Genomic DNA, 24360 nt, shown 5'->3' on the forward strand with positions numbered 1-24360 from the left:
CTTATAAAACTGTGAAATAATAAATTGCACTTGGTCATGTATCAGATATAACCTAACGTTATTGTTATTTATTGCTTTCTCTATTAAAACAGTTTACGATCCAAAACATTTTCAGATTTTCTCTAAAATATCTGTAGATAGTGACAGAACCCCTACATGATATGAGAATTGGGGAAGTGTTAGAGATGCTAATACCATGAGGTAGGGAAAAATTTTTGCCTTTAATTAGATATTTGCTTCAGCATACAAGTTCACTTTTCCCGTGTTAACTTGGTGTCCTCATTTACTTCTTCGCTGCATCTGGAGTGGAATTGAACTAAAAAAAGCTTATTGCATCACCAAAAGCATTAGAGAGTTTTGTTTAAAACTGTTAGTGGGGAGTAAATTGCAGTGTCAGTCCAGTGGCCTCTTCCTGTAAAATTAGGCAGTTCTTGGCTGTGTTCAGTTAGAAGACTGACTCATGAGACTAGTGTTTGTTTAACTGATCTGTGTTGTGTTCTCTTAGCAGATAACCTGAGCGAAGCCCTGAAGACGCTGAAGCTCTCATCAGCGGACAGTGCATCAGACAGTGTGGAGAGTTGCCTGGACTGCCTGCTCAAAGCTTTGTCCCATAACAGTAAGCTTGCTAGCCTCATCTTCTCATCATCTCTCATGTGAAGTCTCATCTTTGTTCATGTGTTTAGCATTTTAGGATAGAGACTGACAGGAAGGGTGTGTTGCTTGTACATTATGGATGACCCGACAATTTGGATATTGTGTACCGCCATTTGAAAAAGTGTGAGATGGACATTCTTCAGTCTGATGGTCTGATTTGGCAGTATTTTTTAAACGTATGCTGGAAGGTTGACAGATTTTTCTTCCTCCCCCAAATATTCTGCTTCTGCTATTATTCAGATGGGAGCAGTGTTTTTGTCACTGACTTGTTGTTCTGTTGAACGTAATTGCCGAATGCTGTAGGCTTTCTGTGGTCTGAGAGGTGCTGCTATACTGATCCTCAGGGCACTTATAATGATGGAGCATGCCAGTGAAGGAAGAGTGAAACTGGCCCTTCTCGCTTCTGCACACTAGTCACTAATTAGTCACAGCATATGCACAGTCATTATGGTCTGATTTTCAGATTTCTTGGCTTTGCAGTTGAAATGAAGCAGGTCTTTATGAGATTTATGTAAAATGTTAATAGGAAGTATAAATAAGATTTCACATTACATGAATGTTATTGTGCTGTGATTTTTATATTACAGTGTCATGAGATTAATTCCTCCTAATTAATCTTTATTTGCAGATGTGGAAGCCAGTGGAAAAATCCAGGAGATGGGTGTTCTTTCCATGATGCCTTCTTTATTGGCCACACAGAACTCCTGCACACCCAAAGTAGCCAACATCATAGCGGAGGTGGCCAAAAACGGTGAGAACTCCTGATCCTGTTTCATGGTGAACTCGGCTGTGATTTGTAGAACAATCTACCTGTAACAGAGAAATATCTACTCGTAGGCAACTTTGATTTGTAATCTCTTTCCTACCCTTTTTTTTCCCAGTATGTCATGGGCTATGTAAATGATGTTGGTCTGGGTGGCAAAACAGCCAGCATCATTTTTTTTATTGTGATTATTATTGTGCATTTGTAGCCAATATATCAGGCCACAGTTAGATACAATATGCAGTATCCCCAATCATGTCTTAGATTTAGATGTAGATTTTCATGATGGCTAGATTAGTGTTCTTAACTTTCATCTCAAAACAAATGTAGATTAGAAATGCAAATGCAAAAATGTATTTTTAAATCGTCTCTGCCTTATCGCTGTATCAATCCTATTTTGTTGTGTTGTCACATCCGCTGTCTATTAAACATCACTAGCCCTCTTAGTCTGACAACAGATGGGACTTGGCTGAATAACAGGCAGCGGGAACTGAAGTTTTGTGACCCCTCCTTTTTCTCTGCCAGGAACATCTATATCACATTTATATTTTACTCTAAATGTCAGCGCTTCTTAAGATATGTAAGGAATAAAACTCATACTTTTAGGAAGATAATCAACAATAGGGTGGTGGGATGCGGACTAAGGCGAAACATTAGTAGCCCTAAGGTTGATTATTTTCAAATAACAGCACAATTCAAAGTGTCACGTCTTCACACAGAAAACCTTACCATATTAGTGATTTCACACACATTTAAAACCCTATGCACCTTATATGGTGTGTCCTCCATACAGTCCCTGTGTAAGTTGTTCCTGTAGAAATGATAACATATTAGATGGAGCGTATTAATATAAACACTGCACCTGGAACTACTGTCAGAGCTGTGCTGTTACAGAAAATTACCCAACTATTTCCGACCAGTCAAAATTGAGTATTTAATCTCAAAAAATAAAAATTAGAATTGAGCATTCAATAATAATTTATAAAATATATCATTACCATCTGTTATTGTAGATTCACCCCCTGTGAATTGTTGATTCATAGAGAAATGTCATAGTAATATATAACTGCAACATGTAGGAAAGATGTTGTATTTTATGATTATTAATTCTCCAGAGAATAATAAATAATGTCATTTTGGGATTGCTCTAAGAGTATAATCTGAAGGCTTGGAAGACTTATGCAGACTCTTAGTCCCCAAAGTGCAGACACAGCCGTGCTGTTCCTGACAGCTTGGCAAGCTGTCTAGACTGTGAGACTGTTCTTTTAGTGAACATCTACAGCAGAGTCTTGTTGTTGAAGAAATTTGAGTTTAAGCAGGCTAAATGCTCAGCTGAACTCAAATGCTTAGTTCAGCATAGCAAGTTTTTATTCAATTTGAAGCTCAGATCCCAGTTTTATTCAGTGTTACCAGGAAAGCAATCTGTTTATTGGAATAATTTTTCTCTTCAAATAACTGATTTTCAGCTCAGTACAATAATCACGCACAGTGAATCACCTTAATATTCACTCCAGCTAATGCATAAGTTTATGTCCTCCTCTGCCATGCTGCCAGCCTGCAAAACCCATAAAACCTAAATTCTGCCGAGTCAGTGCTTGGCCTACTTCCCTGCTTTTAGGCTAATTATACAAGTGCTTCTTGCTTCAGGAAGTCTAGGAGAGGACAGCCTGGCAGTGAATTGGGTTTGTGAAAGATAGAGAAAGGTTTAAAATAATGAATGGGCTTTTAGTGGAATGTGTGGCGTCTAATGAGGCTAGCCCGCTGGTGTAGCATGATTTTGGTAGCCTCCCACTGATAGGTTCCTAGCGGCATTCCACCAGGAACATCTGTGCTCTGTCCATTTGAGGCTTTAGCTCTTCATACAGAATGGAGACATTTTAAAGGTGCTATAATTGATGTCCCATTTCTTCAGAGCCAGTAAATGTGACCACCTTTTGAAAAAAAAAAATGCTTTCTACTTTCTAACACTTTCTACTTTTGTTTTTTGTGACTTTTCAGGACATAGGATTATATATACAGTACTAATCAAATGTCTTAGGCATGCGTAAAGAAAAGATACCTCCAAAATAATTAAATTAAACATTTTCTACATAAAAAAGACTATTATAAACTATTATAATGAGCAGCACATAGTAGTAAACTAAACAATACTTGGCATGACTCTCTTTGCTTTTTAAAAATGTATCAGTAGTCTCAGGTATGCTGTGTTCAGTTTTATATGGAAATTGGCCAGTAAGTTTTACAGAACATCTTGGAGAATCTTCTCAAGACTTTGATTGTCACACTCTCTGTGTTTGCGTCTGTTTCTGCAGGTAAAACCTGACAGCCTTCAGTATGTTTTTTTTTAATCTGACAAAGAGTTTATTAATTAATAATTCTCGAACATACAAACAGTTTCTGTAGTGTTTAATTTTTTGTTTGAAAAGTAATGTTTGGAAATGTTTTTAACTGACTCAATAATGCAGAAGTCATAAAATAAACATCTAATGCAAAATTTATATTAAAAAAATGAGGGTGCCTAAGACTTTTTCACAGTACTGTATGTAATGTAAACAAGGTAGAGTTACCCCTGTTTTTGTCTGGTTTTGCTACATAGTTGGGACACTTTAATCCTGACAGTACACACACACACACACACACACACACACAAAATGCACTATATTGTCATTTGTAATACCTGCTCTTGTGATTGCAAAAGATTCTGTATAAAAGCATCTGTTAGTTTACTGCATGCTTTTAACATCACTTCTGACAGGAGAGACAGTTGCTGCATTGTATATAACAGCAGCTGTGATTTTGACAGGAGCACCATAAGCAACTCGCTGTAGCATAACTGTAGTTACTTTAAAGAAAGTTCTACCTCATACAGAAAGTTTTGTGGCATAATTGGTGTCTTAACGCCTTCCAATCACAGACAGTGTTCCTATGAGTGGAGACTGATTTGCATTGTATTTCTCATCGCAGAGTTCATGCGGAGTCCCTGTGTGGAGGCAGGCCTCATCCCCCCACTGGTTCAGCTGCTCAACTGCAAGGACCAGGAGGTGCTGCTTCAGACGGGTCGAGCCCTGGGCAACATCTGCTACGACAGCCGTAAGTCCCCCTCCCCTGCTGCTGTCGCGTCTATGAGAAACCATTTTAGGGTCTGCAGGAAAATTGAGAGGATTATTGGGGAAATGAATAACAAGCAGGGCTGTGTTCATTTGATAATATAGCAAATAAAGCTGGAGCCATGGTCATTTTGTGCCTCATTCAGGTCTGTCTGTTAGAGACACAGCAAATAAGTCGCACACACTCACCCATCTTCTCATAATTGCTTTGTTACTATGGAGTATCTAATGGATCTGATTTAATCTGTGAATTCAAAGTGCACAAATAACAACTGCCTACTGGTTATTGCTTCATTAGTGTTCTGCTTACTTCTCCCTCTAATTATTGGCATTGTACACTTGCTAATTAGACTGGTCCTTTCATGGTACCTTGTGCTATTTTTTAATTGATAATAAGAAAATAGAAGACACTTTGCTGCCTCGCTGTCTCGATGAGAGTTTTCATGCTTAGCGCATTGTGCAGGGCTGCGATAACAGAACGGTTTACAGGATGGATATAATAGTGCCGCTAAAACCGCTTTACCTGTGAACAGCGAGTCTTTCACAGTGTAGACTTGTGTGGGTGTGTGTATCTTTAGAGTAGGACTGCAGAAAGAAAACATACACATGTGCGCAGCCAAACACACTGCTATCGTTAACTGTTTGAATGAGAGAGAAAACAGTGCTGCTAGGTCAAGTGTCTGAAAAACAGCGAGGCACGAGGCACATTTCTATTGGCACTTCAGTTCTAAAATGAGGAGTTTTGTGTGAAACATGTTCAGCAGAGGTAGTTTTTTAAATAAGTTGTACTTGAAAGCATATTTTAATGATGATTAATTTTTTTTATCTTAAATAATTATTTTAATAAATAAATATATAAATACAGATTTAGTGTTTACCACTTTACATCTGGCTCTGTTTTTCCACCACATTTTTTACGTAGTGCATTGCGTAGGCTATACAAGACACTTATGTTATACTTTTGGTAGAGCTCAAGAAAAGGAAGCCATTTGGGATGCTGTCATGGGGCATGAATAATAATCATACAAGCTTATTGTAAACTAGTGTTAAAATGCAATGTGGCTTTCATCAGTGTGGAGGGAAGACATTTTTGTGGAGAAGAAACTGGGAATGTTCACTCCTGCTAGTGTGTCTGCACAGCAATAGCGTAGCCCATCCAGGGGAGGAGAAGAATGGAAATGTCAAATAGCATCTGCCAAGTGAATAGATGTAAATAGTGATGTAGGGAATGAAAAGAATATAGGGAGTGAACAAATCTTCAGAATAACAAATGTAATCATAATCCTGTTATCATGTGACACAGAGAAAGATAGAGCTGGATATACTGCTCCTTGTTGGACTTCATGTATTGTGCTTTTATATGCAGAACCATAAGAGGCAATGTAAACAGCGGATGAAGCTGTGGATATCATTCTCAATGTGTTCTCCATATTTGCAGTCCACTGCACATGGGGAGTGCTTACATGTCTCTTCACTATTTTCCCCCAAATAGCATTGTCATAAGTTATTGCCTGTATCAGTCAGCCAAAGTGCAGGAAAAACTGATAAAACAGAAGTGTATATACAGCATTAGTCAGGTAAACCCCCAGCAGTGAAATTCATGAATCATCAAGTTTTTGTTAAATTACTGGCAGTTGAATTGCTCATAAATGTCCAAACCATTAGGCAGTTCATGTGATTATGAGCAAAGAAAAGTGTTTCTTAGTCGCTCATACCCTGTTGCTCTGTGGTGAGCTGGCTGAGGGAGCAGCTGAACTGGAGCTCGGCTGCGAATGACCCTGGGTCTAAGCCAACACATGTCATCACAGCGACAGCCAGTCCACTGCAGGCCTTTGTTGATTTTACAACCCCAAGTGAGATTAATCCTGCTCAGTCTGGTGAGCATCCTTATCCAGCGAATCTGCATGCATGTCCTTGGCTATTGTATAGTATTAGACTATACGATTTTGAAGGATTAATTAGGATAAATTGTGAAAAGACTCCTCCAAGGCCAAACACTAGCAGGACTAATGCCTGGAAACAACCAAAGAGCCTGACGGTGAATACTCTGTCTCGTTTTCTTTCTTCATGATTCATGAGCTGTGTTTGTGTGTGGGGGGGTGTGGGTAGTGGGCAGCTGTCCTAGACTCTGCGTGGGCATGGGTGAGTGAGACTTGGAGCATTTTTCATGCCAAATGAAATGACTCACAGCTCACACCATAGCTATAGCTATAAACGAGAGAGATTTGCTGAGTTATAAAACATACATATAAACACACCTGCTCATAGATGGGATCTCTCTCTCTCTCTCTTTCCTTTTTTTTCTCACTATTTTAGAATAGAAGATATTCACACTATGAAATAATACATATGGACATGTTCAGTGCCCAAGAAAAGTGTTTAAATCAAAACTATTTTATATTTTAATTTCTTAAACAGTTTTCCTCATTAAGCTCTGGGCACTGTTGGCATTTTCTCAACCAGCTTCATGAGAGAGGTTTTCAAATAGGTCTAACTACTTATTTTGGTAAACAATTTAATTTTAAGAAAAAAAAACTACTTGTTTTAAGTAAAAACTACATTTAGAACAAAGAAAAATACTTATTATTAGGAACACTTGTACACCTGCACATTCATGGAATTATCAGCCAATCATGTGGCAGCAGTGCGTAAAACCTTGCAGATACAGGTCACAAGCTTCAGTTAATGGTCACATCAAACATCAGAATGGGAGAAAGTGTTTTGGTGATCCCTTGTAAACAGTAGCCTCAGCTTGCTGTTGTTGACTGACAGGTGTGAAAGCCCATGTGGTCTTCTGCTGTTGCCCAGTCGCCTCAAGGTTCAACACGTTGTGCATTCTGAGATGCTTTTCTGCTCACAATGGTTGTAAAGAGTGTTTATTTAAGTTACAGTCGACTGAGCCTGAACCAGTCTGGCCATTCTCCTCTGACCTCTCTCATCAACAAGGTGTTTCCTCCCACAGAACTGGACTGATATACGACTGTCATGTTTTCATGTTGTTTATTTCCAGTCTACTCATAGGCTTCTTCTCCCATATTGCACAACACTCACCAACTGGAGACAGAAAGGCTAAACTGTGCTTCCTCTGCTTCTTCAGAGACATGTGAAACCACCACATATTACCCAGGCTATTGCTTATGCAACATCATGGGGCAGCTGAGTATGCTTAGGGGAAAGCAATAACTGCCCTCTTCTGTATACAGGAGCTCAGAGAGAGTGTCGTGGATTAATAAAGCCATTTTGCCATGTTCAGTGTTCTACTTGTATACAGTGGGTTATATGGAGTCTCTTGGTCTCTCTAATGATAGTTTGCTTGGTCTCTGTAAGGTTACAATGGTTTATTCTGTTGATATTGATAGTGTATCAGCTTTGTGTCTTCTGCTGCCAATGTCCTTAATATTCTAACTAAATACACTACAAAAAAATGGCATCTTAGCAAGTGAAAATATTTTGAATATCGTCAAAGTAATCTAGCGTTTCCTATTAGAAGACTACAAGGAACTAAATATAAGATTATTGAACTAGACATTTTATTTTACTAATTTCATGCTTGAAATAGTATTGTTCTATTGGCAGATAAATTTGCTAATTTTAACCATTTATTTCTAGAAAGAAGCAAAATTATCTGGTAGTAGAAAAAGAAAAAGCTTCACAATACAAATATATCTAGAAATAGGCTTAATAATCTTATATTTGGTTTATTATAATCTTAAAATAGGAAATTGGACTGTATTCAAGATATTTTTACTTGGTAAGATGTCGTTTTTTGCAGTGTAACATAAAGGAGTTTCTGCAAAATGCGTCCACAGCATGATAGTCTTAAGGGTGTGTGTGTGTGTCTACATTCATCCTGCCTTCGAAAAATCTGATCAGTAGCAGACATTTCCCACTGCTTAGCTGTATTTCAGACACTCCCACTGCCTTGGCTTTTCTCTCTGCTGCTTTCATAGTGGTTATCGTATAAAAGTCAAGTATAGTCTAACACTAACATTATTCCAGAGGTGAGAACATCCACTGTCGCGTCAGATGCACTTTATATATACTGTATACGTATACTTTGGAGCCAACAAAATGGTTCAATGTCCAATCAAAACTGCCTGAAAATGAGTGATTCCTCTAGGTTTATTGTCAAGGTATGATAATCAGACAGCTGAAACTCAAAATCTTTTGTGAATATTATTCAATGAGTCTGGATTTCAGAAATCCTCAATGCATTTAATCTTTCCCTTTAGATTCATCCCCAGTGTTTGTGACCTGCATTGCTGTCGGCTCTGCAGCTGCGGCTTTGAGTGATGGCCTGTAATTTGCTGGGGGGAGAGAAAAAGATGTTTCCTTCCTCTAACGGAGTGGAGGAGATATGTGAAGGGAGGAGGGAAGTTATTGAGTTGAATAGAGGGGTGGGAATGAAGAGAGAAGTGCAAAAAGTGGGGTTGGGCTAGTGACATTCTATCTGATATGATTTTCACTGGAAGTATATACTCCAGTAGAGAAGACGAGAGAGAGGAAGTGATGAGAGGACTGAAGAGGCCTGTTTGTATAACTTACAAAGGTCTACTAGTAGTCCATTATTATTTGTTGCAGGTTTTGTCTTGCAATTACCTAGAGTATAGCCTTCATGTGGGGGATACGTGTTACAGCCTGGAGCTATTCTCTTGTTGAAAATGAGTTCTTGCTGGTTTCTCACTTCATCAGGTCATGGCAACATGACTAGCCTGAAACCCTGGAGAAATTGAGAAACACCAAAAAGAAACACTATCAGTGAAAAAGAACTGGATGTTCTGTAGCTAGTATTGCAATTTTGTGTTTGACTATACTTTCTTTCTCTTTTTTTTTTATTCGAACCTTATCAACAATTCACCTGTTCTTATAATTACCTGCACTTATTGTTTAATATCCCTATCCCGTCATATGTAATTTAAGTTGCGTTAATGCCTCTTTTTGCTGTCATTTATGATTTGCAGGTTGTTGTCTTTTTGTATCCTTTTGTTGTCCTGTTTATTTTTACGTGACCTCTTTGTTTTGCAGATGAGGGCAGAAGTGCAGTTCACGAAGCGGGCGCTGCTCAGATAGTAGCAGAGCACATTAAGGCTCTGGCCCATAACACTGACCCGGCCACCGGGAAGCTCTTGACTGTCTTTTGTGGCATGCTGATGAACTATAGCAATGATAATGGTAATGACCGAACCCCAACTAGGGGAAAAATGCATTTGGATGGTTCCCTATAGATGAATTCTGAGATGCTTGAGAAACTGTCAATGATGTAGTAGGCTAGTTGGCTATTGGCAATTAAGACTCAATTCTTTGAGTCTTGGCTTAGTAGCTAATAACTATTTGGCTTTGTTGGTATTAGTATGTTTTATATGGTGTAGTAAGTTGTTGACAGGTTGTTGAGTGTCAATGCTAAAATCTCTAGGGGACCATTCAAATGAGGATAAATGTTGATCAGTTTGTTCTAAATGATGGGTCACTAATCACAATGTATAGACTCGTCGGAAACATACAATATGCCGCTAGTAATCTAGGAGTAAAACTTTCCCAATGGCCAGATTGTTGGCTAATAACAGGTCCTTGAATAGGCTCTACCAACTACTATTACATATAAATATTACATTTCTATTATTATAAATAAATATATACTGAGGGGGGTCAGTTAAATTTATTTTACATTTTACAAAGAGGTCCCTGATGCAAAAAAGTGAGAACCCCTGTAGCAGATGATAATGTGGCAGTGATATAACTGCTCAGAAAACTCAGCTATGATTCAGAATGGCAATGATTTGCTCTTAAATGACCACTGAGACCACAGTGGCTTTGAGGAAAGTAAGCAAAGCTCTTGGAGCTGTACTCCCCCTTCGGCTGGTAAATGTTCTTGTATGCATATTCTGTTTTAAATCTAAAACTGCTTCAAGTAGTGTCTTATAACTTTAAAACCAAGAAAAATCTTCCTTTCTATTCAGTATGATTGTGTGATAACACATGGTATCAACGATGAAAGTAGTCTAGCTGGAATTTTACCTTGACTAAGAATGCATGCAGAGTATTTAACTCTGTTCCTGCGCTGAATAATGAACAGACAGGCCAAGCTCCATTTTGTTCTCTGTCTTGCTGGCATCGTGGCTGGCATAAAATGGTAATTACTTTCCAGTGCCTTACCATTCACAGCTAGCAAGCTAAATTGGGGTCAGAGTTTCTCATTCTGTCCTGCTGCTTGAGAAAAAGTACACAGGGATACTTGAAAATGATGATTTGATTTGAAAAGTGCACAAACCACTTGATGCCTGCTGCCTTCAACTCAGATGACTTGTCGGCAGCTAAAGACTTACACAGCTCAATCTCATAATGAATAATTCACAACAGGTTTTGAATGAAATGTCTTAAGTTGAATAATGGAATACTAACCTGGGGTCCATATAAGGGGTTAATATGTACGCATTCCTTCCAGTCTCTGAATCTTTCTGTGCTTCTGTCTCCCTTTCAATTTCTGCACTGTTCTCAGTCTTTAGTCTTGTCAGGTGCATCTATGTGATAATGCTACAATGAGAAAATCATAATTCAATGAAACTTATTCCCTGTTAAGTGTATTTGGATAAAAATATCCCTTAAAGAGATAATTATTTATAGTCATTCTGTGCTGCAGTGATCGATTAGCTGCAATACTAAAGCAAACCTTTTCTACGTTGCATTATGCATTGCATTGAGTGGAAAGCTCTTACGAGTTTAACACATATGGATCCTTGATTTTTTTTTTTTTCTGATGTCAAAGCTCTAACAAGTATGCAAACATTTGAACATCATCTTTATCTGCCATTACAACTATTACATTTAAATTGTAAACACTATAATAGCGTTCCTCCATTATTTGGTGTTAGATGGCAAATGATTGATAATGTAGTTAAGGTTATAAGATCAGAATGACTGTGACATTTTTCTTTAAAGCAGTAAGAGCAAATCAGATGTTTCCCAGCCTCTCCAACAGAGACCATAGTAGAGCCTATTATTGTGTGAAGTTGGTCTCCAATATAAAAGAAATTAAATAAAACTTACAGTAGGCCATTTGTTTGTGCTGATTTGTGCCCTTAAAATGATGATTTTGTTTTTGAGAGATGACGGCATCAATCTGTGCTGTAATAAGTCAGTGGCTGAGAGTGACGCCACAGTGAAATGAACAAGTAATAAATCGAACATGTATTCACTATTGACCAAATGAATGGCAGTAATTTAGTTAGATTTGGATTAGTTTGGATTTGAGTTGAATGGGTTTTGTAGTCTCAGAAAATCTTACCCCTCATACAGTCCCAGAAATCAAACCAGCAATATTTTTGTGGCACAGTCACAGCACAGAATAGTGACACATTTTATGCTATTATTAACTTTTATGTGGTGTTCTTCATGCAGGCTTTACAGATGCTTCTCTCCATCTGAGTATCTGCAGGTGGTAAAAGGGAGAAGTAATGTTTCTAGCCTTGCACTAGGCTGAAGTGGGACGGTCTGTAATAAGTAGTCATTCAAGTGTTTGCAATTATACTGTGTAAATGAGTTTGCGCACAAGCCAATGGCTCGATGTTTGTACACTGTCACTGTGGCTAATGTAGCGCTCGTTAATGTTGATGGAGGCTATAGTACTGCAGAGTTTTGCCAGTAGCGTCGCGACTAAAGGAATGCAGAATGAGGTAAAACCTCTGCTTCTTGTGTCAGAAACATCTGGAAAATTCCTACTAAGATTGAGAGCTAAGGGTGCTCACCGAGGTGTGTGGCAGATGTAGTCACGGGATGAAATTCCTAAACATTTATGCTACTATTTTATGTGTTTATGTGTGTATTTTATTACTGAGAGACATAGAAGATAAATCTTTTGAATCCTTTTAGATCCTGGATTTAATCCTGTGAACAATCACAGCTGTAAAGTGTCCACTTTTACAGTAATAACTACGAATAACTAGTTGAATGAGTGCACAGTGTAAATTAGTAATCTAAGCTAGCCAGTGTGTATTGCTGGACTGGTACATGGCAAAATAGTGGAAAAGTGGAAATTAATGAAGAGACCTTAACTGCCAGACAAAGACAACACATTTTGGCCTTTTGTGTTGTTAATAATTCAGCAAGCATAACCTAGAATGAAACCATTTAAAAATGAGAGAGTGCTTCTTATCTAACCCTACATTGCTTTTCTTTCCATGGTATATGCAGCATCTGGCCTTTATATCTCACAGTTTCCAGTCGTTCTCTCTCTCTCTCTCTCTCTCTCTCTCTCTCTCTCTCTCTCTCCCTCCCTCTCTACCTTTTTCATTAGGTCTCCTAAATTCTTTAGTCTCTCCTTCTCATTCGTCTTTTTTATTGCTAGCTCTTGACTTGTCTCCTTTTTGTCTATTCCTGTTCTGTTCTTCCTTGCCTCCTCTGTCTGTCTCTTTCAGGGTTGTTGAGTACAGTTTTGCAGTCTTGACTATGCGAGAAAAGGTTTTTTTTCAGGATTTATCACCCTTTTGCTGCATTGAGGAGGGGGATGTGCTTGCTGATGTGATGAAATCGAATGTGACAGGGCTACCAATATTGCAGTATTACGAGACAAAAACACTGCCATCTGATTCGTTTCGTTATGCAGCATCAAGATGCATGTGATACCATGCTGCTGGTGTGAGACATCTGAGACAGAAAGGATAATATCATTGTAGGCCAATGCATTTGTCCCTGTGAGAGCTTTTGTATCGGTCAGATTATCAGATCAGGGATTTGAGCTTACACTGGTCTGTGTGTTATCTCTGTTTAGACCTACATGATTCCTAAATGAGAGTGTTGATCGAGATCTTTTTCATTACCATTTGTGACCTAGGCTTTTTTTTTTTTTAATTTATGTTTAGGTATCTCCATTTTAAGCAACACTCAAATAAGCGATTTTAATTAATGTGTTGCTGCAATGTCTACCATGTCACAATGATCACTACAAAAACATTTATTTTACAGCTAATATCTCCATTTTGGTGCACTGATGCATGCGAGTGTTGAAGTTAATACGGTGTATTTAATCTCTTTGCATCCTCAGACACATTGCAGGCCCAGCTGATTAGCATGGGAGTGATACCCACCCTGGTGAAGCTTCTGGGAGTCCATGCGCATAACACAGCTCTCACAGAAATGTGCCTCATTGCCTTTGGAAACCTGGCAGAACTGGGTAAATAACTGACAGACCTATTCATTCCTCATTCATGCCATGTGACTCCTGATCTTATGTGTTGTCTAGAGAATGTTCCTTCCCACTTTCCTCTACAGAGAAGCACAGAGATAGTTTAAAATCCAGAAATTGTCTCCTTGCCAGAAGTATCAGACTCAGGTCTTCTAACACCAGATTTAGGCCATGCAGGCCTAAAATAGTAGCAGATGAGGTGACTGTGTTGAAGATAGAATGCTAAAAACTGCAGTGTTGTGGCCTTTCCAAGATCGGTCTCTTTCACTTCTCCTGTAATCATTTTCATTTTGATGCTCCTTTAATTCCACTACCTTACACTGATACCAAACCAGTACTGTTTAATACATTTTTGAGTGAGAACTCCCAGGAATGGATTAGCGTAAATGGTCTAGTATTGAACATGAATCAACATCTACTGCTGGTTGAGCCTTTACAGTTCTGAAAAGAGGAAAGAACTAATTATGATAAAAATCAGAGCAGTTATTTTTTTCCTCATGTTTTTCCTGCTATAACTGTTGGAGACAAAGCAGCAATAAGAAAGGAGAGCAGCACTCTGAAGTTCCTCTTATGCCACAACAATTTGCCAAAGATGACTTTTTTTATTAATTTAATAAGAAGCACACATTTCACTTATCAATTTATAGTTACATTTAATTATGTGGAATGTCTGCAAAAAATGTTAGTTCCTGTAATCACTTATTTTAAAGTATAAGAATCATTCCTTCACCAGCTTCTCTTTTTCTTTCTCTGGAAGTTTAAAAGACAGAATATGACAAACTGCAATTTTTTGTCATGTTTCCCATGTTTGAAAACTTGAAGGAACTTTCTCATGTGCTGACAGTGGAGACTTCTTCCAAAAGTGATAAATAAACGTCTTTTCACGGAATACTTCACATCCAAAATTACACACATTTTTCAGTCCATTTATTTGGAGCATCCACCATACAAGTCCCTATGTAGAAACTATAGAAACAATAATGTAGCTCGTTAATATAAACTGTGATTTGTCTTGCAGCCGTGTTGTTATTGAAAATTAATCAACACCTTCTGACCGATCAGAATTGATTTGTATACAAGAGACTTAATTTCTTCTAAAGGACACAGACATTCCTAAAATTATTCATGCGTGTGGAGCTGTAACTGTACTAATATTTTGTATTGAGATGAATGTATCATTCTACACTGTACTGGTACCTGGCAGTACTCAGGTCTTTTAAGCAGAGCTTTTTAAATGTTAAAAAACAAACTGGCCAGTCCTATACATGACACGTGATGTTGCTTCTGTGTATCTAGGTTTCACATGTTGGTTTTATCATTAAAATCATCATTAAATCTTCAGTAACATCTCTGTGATGATTCTGATGTGTATGTCTTTGGTCATCGGGTCTCTGTAGAATCAAGTAAGGAGCAGTTTGCAGCTACAAATATTGCTGAGGAGCTAGTGAGACTTTTCCGGAAGCAAGCGGAACATGAAAAGAAGGAGATGATCTTCGAGGTGCTGGCTCCTCTGGCTGAGAATGGTAAGAGTCAGACATGAAATGTTTTATGGTAAAGTAAATTCCATGGAGTATGATTGTAATAGTTGTGGGTGATTGCTGGATGTATACAAATGTTTGTTTAAAATTTCATTACTACAGTAGAATGTGTATGTATGAGACGAGAGACCTGACTTGTCAGTCCTGCCTAAATGTAGACTCTGAGCCAGTTGCACCAACACACTGTCTAGGACCTGAAAGAAGCTCGGCCTGTCATTCACACTGACACATGGACACAGTGTCCAACTGTTGCGAGTGTATGTGAGGAATGTGGCGAGGAAGCAATAATCTTTGGGGTTTTGATTAAGTAGGAGCTTTCAGTGTCTAAAAATGGAAAAAATATATATTGCATGTTTTTTTCATTGTCTGGAATAACTTTAATCTGTTTGCTAGTTCAAACAAGTAGAAACACCAGAATTATAGACCTATTGTGCTTTGGGTCTTCTCCAGACATAGCACTGTTGCAGAGTGGTCTACAATTAGCCAGCTGCTGGAGTTGTTTGAGCGTAGTCTGTGTTTGGATAATGGGTGCTGTCACTTGCTCTCTCTGCCATCGCGCCCACGTTAAGAATCAGGGATCTGTGAACAGCTGCAATCTGCACCACTTCTGTGACGTGAAATCGGCTCTCAGCTGCTACTCCGTGTCTTTTATCCAGGAGACGGTCTGAATTTTTAAGAGCAAATATGCGTGTAAAAGTAGCGTGTGCTGGAGAGCGTGTGATCCATTTTTAGATATGAGTATCTATCAAAGAGTGATCAACAAATGTGGAGAGAATCAGTAAGGAGATATCTAATTAGGAAGCATGGATGTGAGTGTGTGCATGGGTGAACTATAAAAGTGTAAATAAGCCACAGAGGGAGAGCTTGTGTTAAAGGTACATGTGAGATGCTGACAGAGTGAGAGAGAGCATTTTAGAGAGAGAGAGAGGCCAGAGAGATGGAGGGATGATGTGGCCCTGAACATATGAGGGATGAGAAGGAAGATAAAAATTAGTGTGATGGAGACTCGTGTGTGAAAAAGAAATCTGGGGTGAGTGGTTGACCGCCTGGCTGTTTCTTATCATTCAGTGCACAGAACAGCGCTCTCGGCCTGCCAGTCTCCAAGACAACGTCCTACTTAAAAGCTACTACATTGTACTACGAGAAAGGGAGTGAGTGAGTGAGAGAGAGAGAGGGAGAGAGAGAGGGAGAGAGAGAGGGAGAGAGAGAGGGAGGGAGAGGGAGAGGGAGAGAGAGAGAGAGAGAGAGAGAGAGAGAGGGAGAGGGAGAGAGGGAGAGAGAGAGGGAGAGAGGGAGAGAGAGAGAAATGCTCAAATATTTCAGGAGTTTCATAACCATGCACAAGAGAAGCAGTCACACATCTACAATCAGCCTTGGATCATGTCTTCAGATACACTTTTTGTTTCTTCTTTTTACTTGTCAGAAATTCCAAGTCATGTATGATAGATTTCACATTAATTTGTTTGTGATTATGTTTTGTAACTGTTACATAATGTAGCATATTAAATTCTAGATGTGTAGCACTGATTAATATGCAAATAACTCATATTGTGCATGAATAATAAGTCTTGAAATTCACAGTGCAAATACATAAGGGATAAGTGACTGATTGTAACTGTTCAGCAGGATTGTTTTTCATCCTGGTGAAATCATAAAGTTTATTCACTTAAAGCAAATATCTCTTACTTTGTCTGTCTGCCTGTCTGTCTGCCTGCCTGCCTGCCTGTCTGTCTGTCTGCCTGTCTAACTCTCTCTGCGCCTCTGTCTGTCTGTTGCTCTCTCTGTCCGTGTCCATCCGTCTCTGTATTTCCGTCCATCCTGTCTGCCTGTATCTCTCTCTGACGGTCTCACTCTTTGTCTGTTTCTTCTCCTCTTTGTCTGTTTGACTCTGTCTCTCACTCTCTCTTCATCTGTCTGTCTCCCTCTCTGTTTCTCTCTTTCTTTCTTTGTTTCTCTGTCTGTCTGTCTGTCTGTCTGTCTGTCTCTCCCTCCTTCTCTCTCTCTCACTGTCTCTGTCTCTCTCTCTCTGTCAGATGTAATAAAGCTGCAGCTGGTCGAGGCAGGTCTGGTCGAGTGTCTGTTGGACGTTGTGGCTCAGACGGTGGACAGTGACAGAGAGGAAGACCTGGCTCAACTCAAAACAGCGTCTGACCTCATGGTGCTGCTGCTGCTGGGAGGTGCTTCTCAAGACTTCAGCCACTGATGCTTAATGTTGATTTTAATTCATTTAGATTTATACAGGAAAACTACACAGCAGGGCAAGGTTATTCAAATATCCACATATCCAAACTCATCTTAGTATTCAAGTACTGACTCCACTTTTTTCCACTTTTGTGGTACTGATACTGACATCCTCACAGTAACTAAGCTTTCAAGTCTTATCAACCCTGATACCAACAATGATAATCCCTAGTTTGTTTAATCAGGTATTCGAATATTGATCATTTGTAGTGACTGAGTGTGTGCTGTAGAGCCAGATTGTGTCAGCACACAAACAGCTACAGCAGCTATATACTTAGCTATATTTAGCTGTAGCAGCTTCTTCTGTCCCCGTGGGGTAGTCTTTCTGCATTAATGGTCTCCAAACACACCTCACACCTGAGCATGTGGGCCTGTTTATATCGTTAAACAAATTAGCATTAGAATAACAGGGCCACATAGTGGAGTTTAGTGGCATGATATATTGTAGACATAATACACAGTTTGATATTTAGTCTATGTGTATGGGATGTAAACATGTTCTGAAGTATTAGAGACAACTTTGATGTCCAGGTCAGTTTAAAACTTTTACCTGAAAGATAAAGCTGTGTTCAATAAATTAATGTTAAAACTTATGTTTTTTTTTTTTTTTTTATGTATAACTGAATTAACGAGATACTGAAATTCTACTTGTTTAAAAATGCAGTATTCGAGAAGAGCAGGGAAGTCTCTGTGTGGAAATGGATGTGTGGCCCTCTCTTTCTTTCTCACAACTTAGTAGGCAGCAGATTGTACAGGCAGCAGAGCGGGGTGTGTTTTTCATCTCACTCTGAATAATTAATGCAGGCTGAATGGGTCGTGGGGTGCTAACACAATTCCACTTCCACTGTGTGGCATTTTATGGATGGAGCGGACTCTTTTCTCTGTGTTTTTTTTTTTTTTTTTTTGGAGAACAGAGGGGCTTCTGTTATGCTTCCATGAATTTAGATGCTGCATTTAACCAGAAGAAATGTAGTTCAACTCTAATGGAGCATTACATTGTTTATGTAGCAGTTTAGTTTCTGCTGATGTGGCTGCCTGAGTCCCTGATATCCTCTAAAGTTCAGTGGTACTGTAGGTAGGGCTTTGTGGATTGTCATAAATCATCTTAATTTCTTTCAGTAGGAGAGCAAATCTATGAGGACTTCTTAAGCTCTTCCTAAGTTCTTTCCTTAAAGTGGGCAGCAAACAATCTGATAAATTAAGTTAAATTGATATTTGCAGTGATGTTTCATGTTTCTGCATCCATTCATAAAGTGTCCCACATTGTACTTTGCTATATACAGTTACTGTTCTACTGTATATAGTAAAGTAGTGAATTTTGGCTGTGATCAATGCATAATATTTTGTAAGGGTGGTGATAGTCATTTCTTTCTTTTCCAGATGAATCCATGCAAAAGTTGTTTGAGGGGGGTAAAGGTAGCGTGTTCCAGAGGGTTCTCTCTTGGGTTCCGTCCAACAACCATCAGCTCCAGCTAGCTGGGGCTCTGGCTATTGCTAACTTTGCCCGCAATGGTAAGAGCTCTGGTCTGATTTCTAATTAATTGTAGTTTATCATACAAAATGTATATGCAAAAATGTTTTCATAGTAGATGTAAATTGATCATTAATAGAGACAATAGTCTTTCACTTTTCTGAGTGTTGATGTTTCTTTCCAGTCCTGTGTACATTTGCTCCTGCCAGCTTTACAGTGACTGAGTGTTACATACACCAGACACACACATTCATACCATGTAATTCATTGCTCTGCTGCTCTTTGACCAAATTAAGGCTTGGACACTGCAGTGAGGATTCCTGTGATATTTCTCAGTGTTTATAGAGAGACGTTCCTCAGTGAGGTGTATCCTCATGTGACTGGATAGACTAGAACTGGTTAATGCTCTGCTGGATTCATTTATGATAATTGACATTACTGTTATGATACTACTATGCAATTGACGTGTATGGGTGGGAATACACCCTGGGTGGGACGCCAAGCCATCGCAAGGCAGGACACACGCTTGCTTTCACACCTAGGGGAAATTTAGCATAGCCAGTCCACTACAGGCATTTTTGAGAGTTGGGAGGAAACCTATTGAAAGCCCATGCTGCATGGGGAGAACATACAAAACTCTGTGAGGCTTCAACACTACACACTGTGCCACCATGCTGTTATATAAATGTTATATAATTTTGTTGGCTCTTTCCCTTCAGATGGGAACTGCATCCACATGGTAGACACAGGAATTGTGCAGATGCTGTTGGACCTGCTGGACAGACATGTTGAGGAGGGGAATGTTACAGTGCAGCACGCAGCCCTCAGCGCCCTGAGGAACCTGGCAATCCCAGGTCAGTGATCTTCAATTTTTCTGTATTTCAGCAGCCCTTCAGAGGCTTTAAACCCTGGTGTCTGTTAATGCAGGCTTTTACTCACCATCATTATTTCTCCTTCCTTCTATTCATCAGTCGTGAACAAGTCTAAGATGCTTTCAGCTGGAGTGTCTGACGTGGTGCTGAAGTTTCTTCAATCAGAAATGCCACCAGTTCAGTTCAAGCTGCTGGGAACGTTAAGAATGCTTATTGATACACAAGGTAGCTATAGCTAACTTCATAAAATGCTTCCAATGCACTTTATCTGTGATTTGTTTATTGCCTACTGACTACTCACCTAATTGTATTTAACCTCTAGGTGAAACACTCAAGATTTTTCTTTACTGACTGCAAAAGAAATTGCCCTAGCTGTAGATATCTGCAGACCAAAAACCTACAAAACAGCATTTGCTGCATTCAAGGACTGCATAAGCCATTCATTTATCCTATTACAGAAGCTTTGTCAGGTATAAGCCAGTTCCCCTCTGTCCTGTGAATTAGAAAGCCGTTATCCTATAAGTGAAATGGACTAAGACGGGGTTCCATGCTACGGTGCTGAGATTTAATTGCTATAGATTGTGAGTGACGCTGCAGCTGCCAGCATGGACAACAGCGCTTTGCATTCTCAGCACGAGGCATGTAGCCAGAAGCTTTAGTTTTCAGTGACACAGAGTGCAGTCCTCTTCAGTAGTACTTTAAATACAGCTCCAGTGCACTTACAGAAAGTAATTTATAAATTGGAATTTTATATGTGTAATAATTGAAGGCAGTGCCTTTTCCCAAAAAGTACAACAATAACCAAATATCCTCAAAATGCTTGCAACAGTTTTAAACTTGTGGGTATATTTTACTGGCGTTCAAAAAGAAAAGTGATTTTTTTATTTCACAAAAAAGCAGCTTTAATTGGGAAAAACCTGAATCTGGCAGAATTCCTTTAGAGTACTGTTGATAGAATGATGTAATTTAATTATCTGCTCCATAATAAAGCTGACTTTAAGCTGTTACTAAGCTTTAATTAATTGATTAATCCAAATATCTTAATGCAGTATAATAGAATCAAATGCATGTGTAAGGGCGCTTTGTCGAGTTTTAGATTTATAACTAGAAAATGACTTAATGTGGCAAAACTATTAATAATAACTTTTCTGAATATGAAGTTTGTTTGATATGTAGGATTAGGCATAGAACTGATTTGCTGCATAGGTCAATGGACGGTATCTGTGTATGTGCTGTAGCGGATGCTGCCGAACAGTTGGGAACAAACCGTAAGCTGGTGGAGAGGCTGGTAGAATGGTGTGAGGCGAAAGACCACGCAGGGGTGATGGGAGAGTCCAACCGCCTGCTCTCGGCACTGATCCGACACAGCAAGTCAAAGGTCAAGGCCTTGCACACATTACCATTTCTTGAGAAATTCAGCGATTCTGGAAATTTAATTGTGTTTGGATGTTTCTCGGCTTTGAACAGGAAGTGGTACGGACGGTCATTCAGTGTGGGGGTGTAAAGCACTTGGTGACCATGGCAACGAGCGAGCACATGATCATGCAGAACGAAGCGCTGGTGGCTTTGGGGCTCATAGCAGCACTGGATTTGGGTAAAACAGACATTAAACTGTCCAAAGGTCAAAATGTCACCTGACGTGTAACTTTCCCTGAGACTAATATCAGCCCATTCACATCAGATATTCAGTGTCTTAATTAAACATTTCCTAGGGCAAGTTTTAAAAGTCCACATTATGCCTGATCTCTGAATTAATAGAATACTGCTTTCTGCTTCTTTAGCTTCTTTATACACAAGGGTTAAGGTGGGGCCAGTGAGTTTTTTTTTTTTTTTTTTTTTTTTTTTTTTTTTTTTAAAAAGTCAGAACAAGTTTTGTAATATTTGGTGAAGTTCTCCACATGTGGCAGCTGTGAATAAAACATTATCCTGTCATGTCAATGTCCTGTCATCATAGCCCCTCAGGCTGCTATGGTAAAAGCCCAGGTTGCTGTAGTTGGTAGAGCATTTTATATTTTTATAGGTTAAAGTATATATTCAAAAACACCGGGCCTTTTTTTAACCATGTTTTCTCCCAAATAATTCATTTGACAATTCCCACCCACTAGCTAGCTTTCCACTCACGCAACAGCTATGAACCAACAAGGGTAAAGGTTAGCGTGAGCTTCCACTGAGACACACAAAGCCAGCCATCACACACAGCTAACAAACTGAGAACTGAGAAAAGCGCTGTCTACCCTCTTCCGCATACACGAGCTCACAGATGCCCACGACTAGCAAAACATTTTCATCAGTCTTTCCTGTTTTGTGACGCTATGTCATCTAAATTTAATGTCGTTTATAATACTATAAGAGTTAAAACTCTTGATCAGTTTATCCTCAGATGCATAAATTGTTTTTTTCCTTGCTTTTTTAAATGACATTTTTACAATTTATAAATTCTTAAATGATGTATTCAGCTTTGTTTTGTTAGAGTTTGATTTCCATGAATATGTTGAATGCAGATTTATTAGCTATGAAAAAATCTCTCTCTGGATCCCCGAGCTTTGTAAATAGAAGAAAAACGAATGGTATGGATCAACAAAATCTGACTAATTGGGAGAGGGATGTATTTGTTTGAATTTTGTGTTTCTGAGAAAATTGCTGACTAATCAATCTTACTCTCGATCCAGGAAAGTAACCCATAAAGCTAATTTCAAAACAACCAACTGTTGCTGGAACAGCCTCATTTTCTTTTTATTCAATTAATAAAAACATCTGTGTCTTATTCCTGACAGATTCAGCTGAGAAGGACTTTGTTGGAGCCACTTTGGTGCAGGTCCTACATAAGCTGCTGACAGAGGAGAAGAGCGCTCCTGAGATCAAATACAACTCCATGATCCTCATCTGCTCCGTCATGGGCTCAGGTGAGGAATGTTTCCACCGTGGATATGAACCTGCATTTCAGCTGATACTAATCTGCAATAAATGTAGTCTAGATGTCTTCATATGACGTTAAAAAAAAAAAAAAAAAAATCTCTGATTATGTTATTCACGTTAAAGTATATTATTCAGTAACTGTTATCAATTATTTAGTAACTGTGGTGAAACTAATGGGAATGCTGTGTAGTTATGAGTGTGTGGAGTGTAAATCTGTGGGTATTTAAGGGATTAAAGGGAGGTTTGTCAAGCTTTGGATATAAGTGGGGCAGCCTGGGATAACGCTTTACCTGCTGAAATTTTTTTTACATTTTCTACTTAAAAAACCCCTGAAATATGCATATGCACATCGTATTATCATTATGTGACAGTTGGTGTATATACACTCACTGTTCACTTTAATAGGAACACCTGTCCACCTGTTCATTTATGCTGTTAGCCAATCAGCCAATCATGTGGCAGCAGTGCAGTGCATAAAAACATGGAGATACAGGTCAAGAGCTTCAGTTAATATTCACATCAAACATCAGAAGGGGGAAAAATGTGATCTCTGTGACTTTAACCGTGGTATGGTTGTTGGTGCCAGATGGGCTGGTTTGAGTATTTCAGAAACTCTGGGATCTCAGATCTCCTGGGATTTTCACACACAACAGTCTGTAGAGTTTACACAGAATGGTGCGAAAAAACATCCTGTGAGCGGAGGGTCTGCAGGCTGAAACATGTTGATGAGAGAAATCAACCAATGGAATGACCAGACTGGTCTGAGCTGACAGGAGGTCTAAAGTAACTCAAATAAGCACTCCTTACAACAGAACACACAACACATCAAACCTTTATGTGGATGGGCTACAACATGAACAGACTGACCCAGTCTGAAGACTGGAAAAAGACCAGGTGATTTTTTTTTTTTTCCCCTAATCTTTAAGTGTCCAGTTTGGGTGAGTCTGTGCCCTTGATAGCCTCAGATGCCTGTTCTTGGCTGACAGGAGTGGAACCCAATATGGTCTTCTGCTATAGCCCATCCTCCTCAAGGTTTGATGTTTTGTGCATGCTGAGATGCTTTTCTGCTCACCACAGTTGTAAAGAGTGATTATTTGAGTTATTATATCCTTCCTGGCAGCTTGAAGCAATCTGGCCATATTCCTCTGACCTCTTTTATCAACAAGGTGTTTCCACCCACAGAACTGTTGTCAGTCAGTGTTTTTGTACCATTTTGTGTAAACTCTTCCCAGGAGGTCATCAGTTTCTGAAATACTCAAACCAGCCCATCTGGTACCAACAGCCATTTACGGTTAAACTCACAGAGATCACACTTTTTCTTCATTCTGATGTTGATGTGAAATTAACCGAAGCTCACTTTTATCTGCATGATTTTATGCATTGTGCTGTTGTACATGATTGGCTGATTAGATAACTGCATGAATGTGCAGGTGTACAGGTGTTCCTAATAAAGTAGATGGTGAGTATATATGGCTAAAAGTATGTGGACACCTGACCATCATACCCATATTTAGTCCTTCCCTAAATTATTGCCGCAAAGTTGGTTTGCTAAGGTTGGTGTTTAAGAACTCAAGTGTCCTGTGCAGAGCCCTGAACTCAAACCCCCACTGAACACCTATT

General features: G+C 39.1%; 1 protein-coding gene across 3 annotated transcripts in view; it reads left to right on the forward strand.

Annotated features, from left to right (window-relative positions):
* The window catches only part of rap1gds1 (RAP1, GTP-GDP dissociation stimulator 1), a 33612-nt gene that overhangs the window by 6931 nt on the left and 2321 nt on the right, over window positions 1-24360 (forward strand). Inside the window, exons 2-14 of one of the 3 annotated variants that reach the window (XM_026936697.3) lie at window positions 506-616; window positions 1283-1405; window positions 4382-4507; window positions 9550-9696; window positions 13562-13690; window positions 15100-15225; window positions 17274-17417; window positions 18862-18993; window positions 19672-19806; window positions 19924-20049; window positions 21063-21202; window positions 21292-21418; window positions 22599-22727. In XM_026936697.3, the coding sequence (XP_026792498.1) occupies window positions 506-616; window positions 1283-1405; window positions 4382-4507; window positions 9550-9696; window positions 13562-13690; window positions 15100-15225; window positions 17274-17417; window positions 18862-18993; window positions 19672-19806; window positions 19924-20049; window positions 21063-21202; window positions 21292-21418; window positions 22599-22727 (1695 nt within the window). The remainder of the gene's footprint in view (window positions 1-505; window positions 617-1282; window positions 1406-4381; window positions 4508-9549; window positions 9697-13561; window positions 13691-15099; window positions 15226-17273; window positions 17418-18861; window positions 18994-19671; window positions 19807-19923; window positions 20050-21062; window positions 21203-21291; window positions 21419-22598; window positions 22728-24360) is intronic. The other 2 variants (XM_026936698.3, XM_026936699.3) reach the window with 2 other exon arrangements.

Source organism: Pangasianodon hypophthalmus, chromosome 4 (assembly GCF_027358585.1).
Source record: "Pangasianodon hypophthalmus isolate fPanHyp1 chromosome 4, fPanHyp1.pri, whole genome shotgun sequence".
NCBI classification, from domain to species: Eukaryota; Metazoa; Chordata; class Actinopteri; order Siluriformes; family Pangasiidae; genus Pangasianodon; species Pangasianodon hypophthalmus.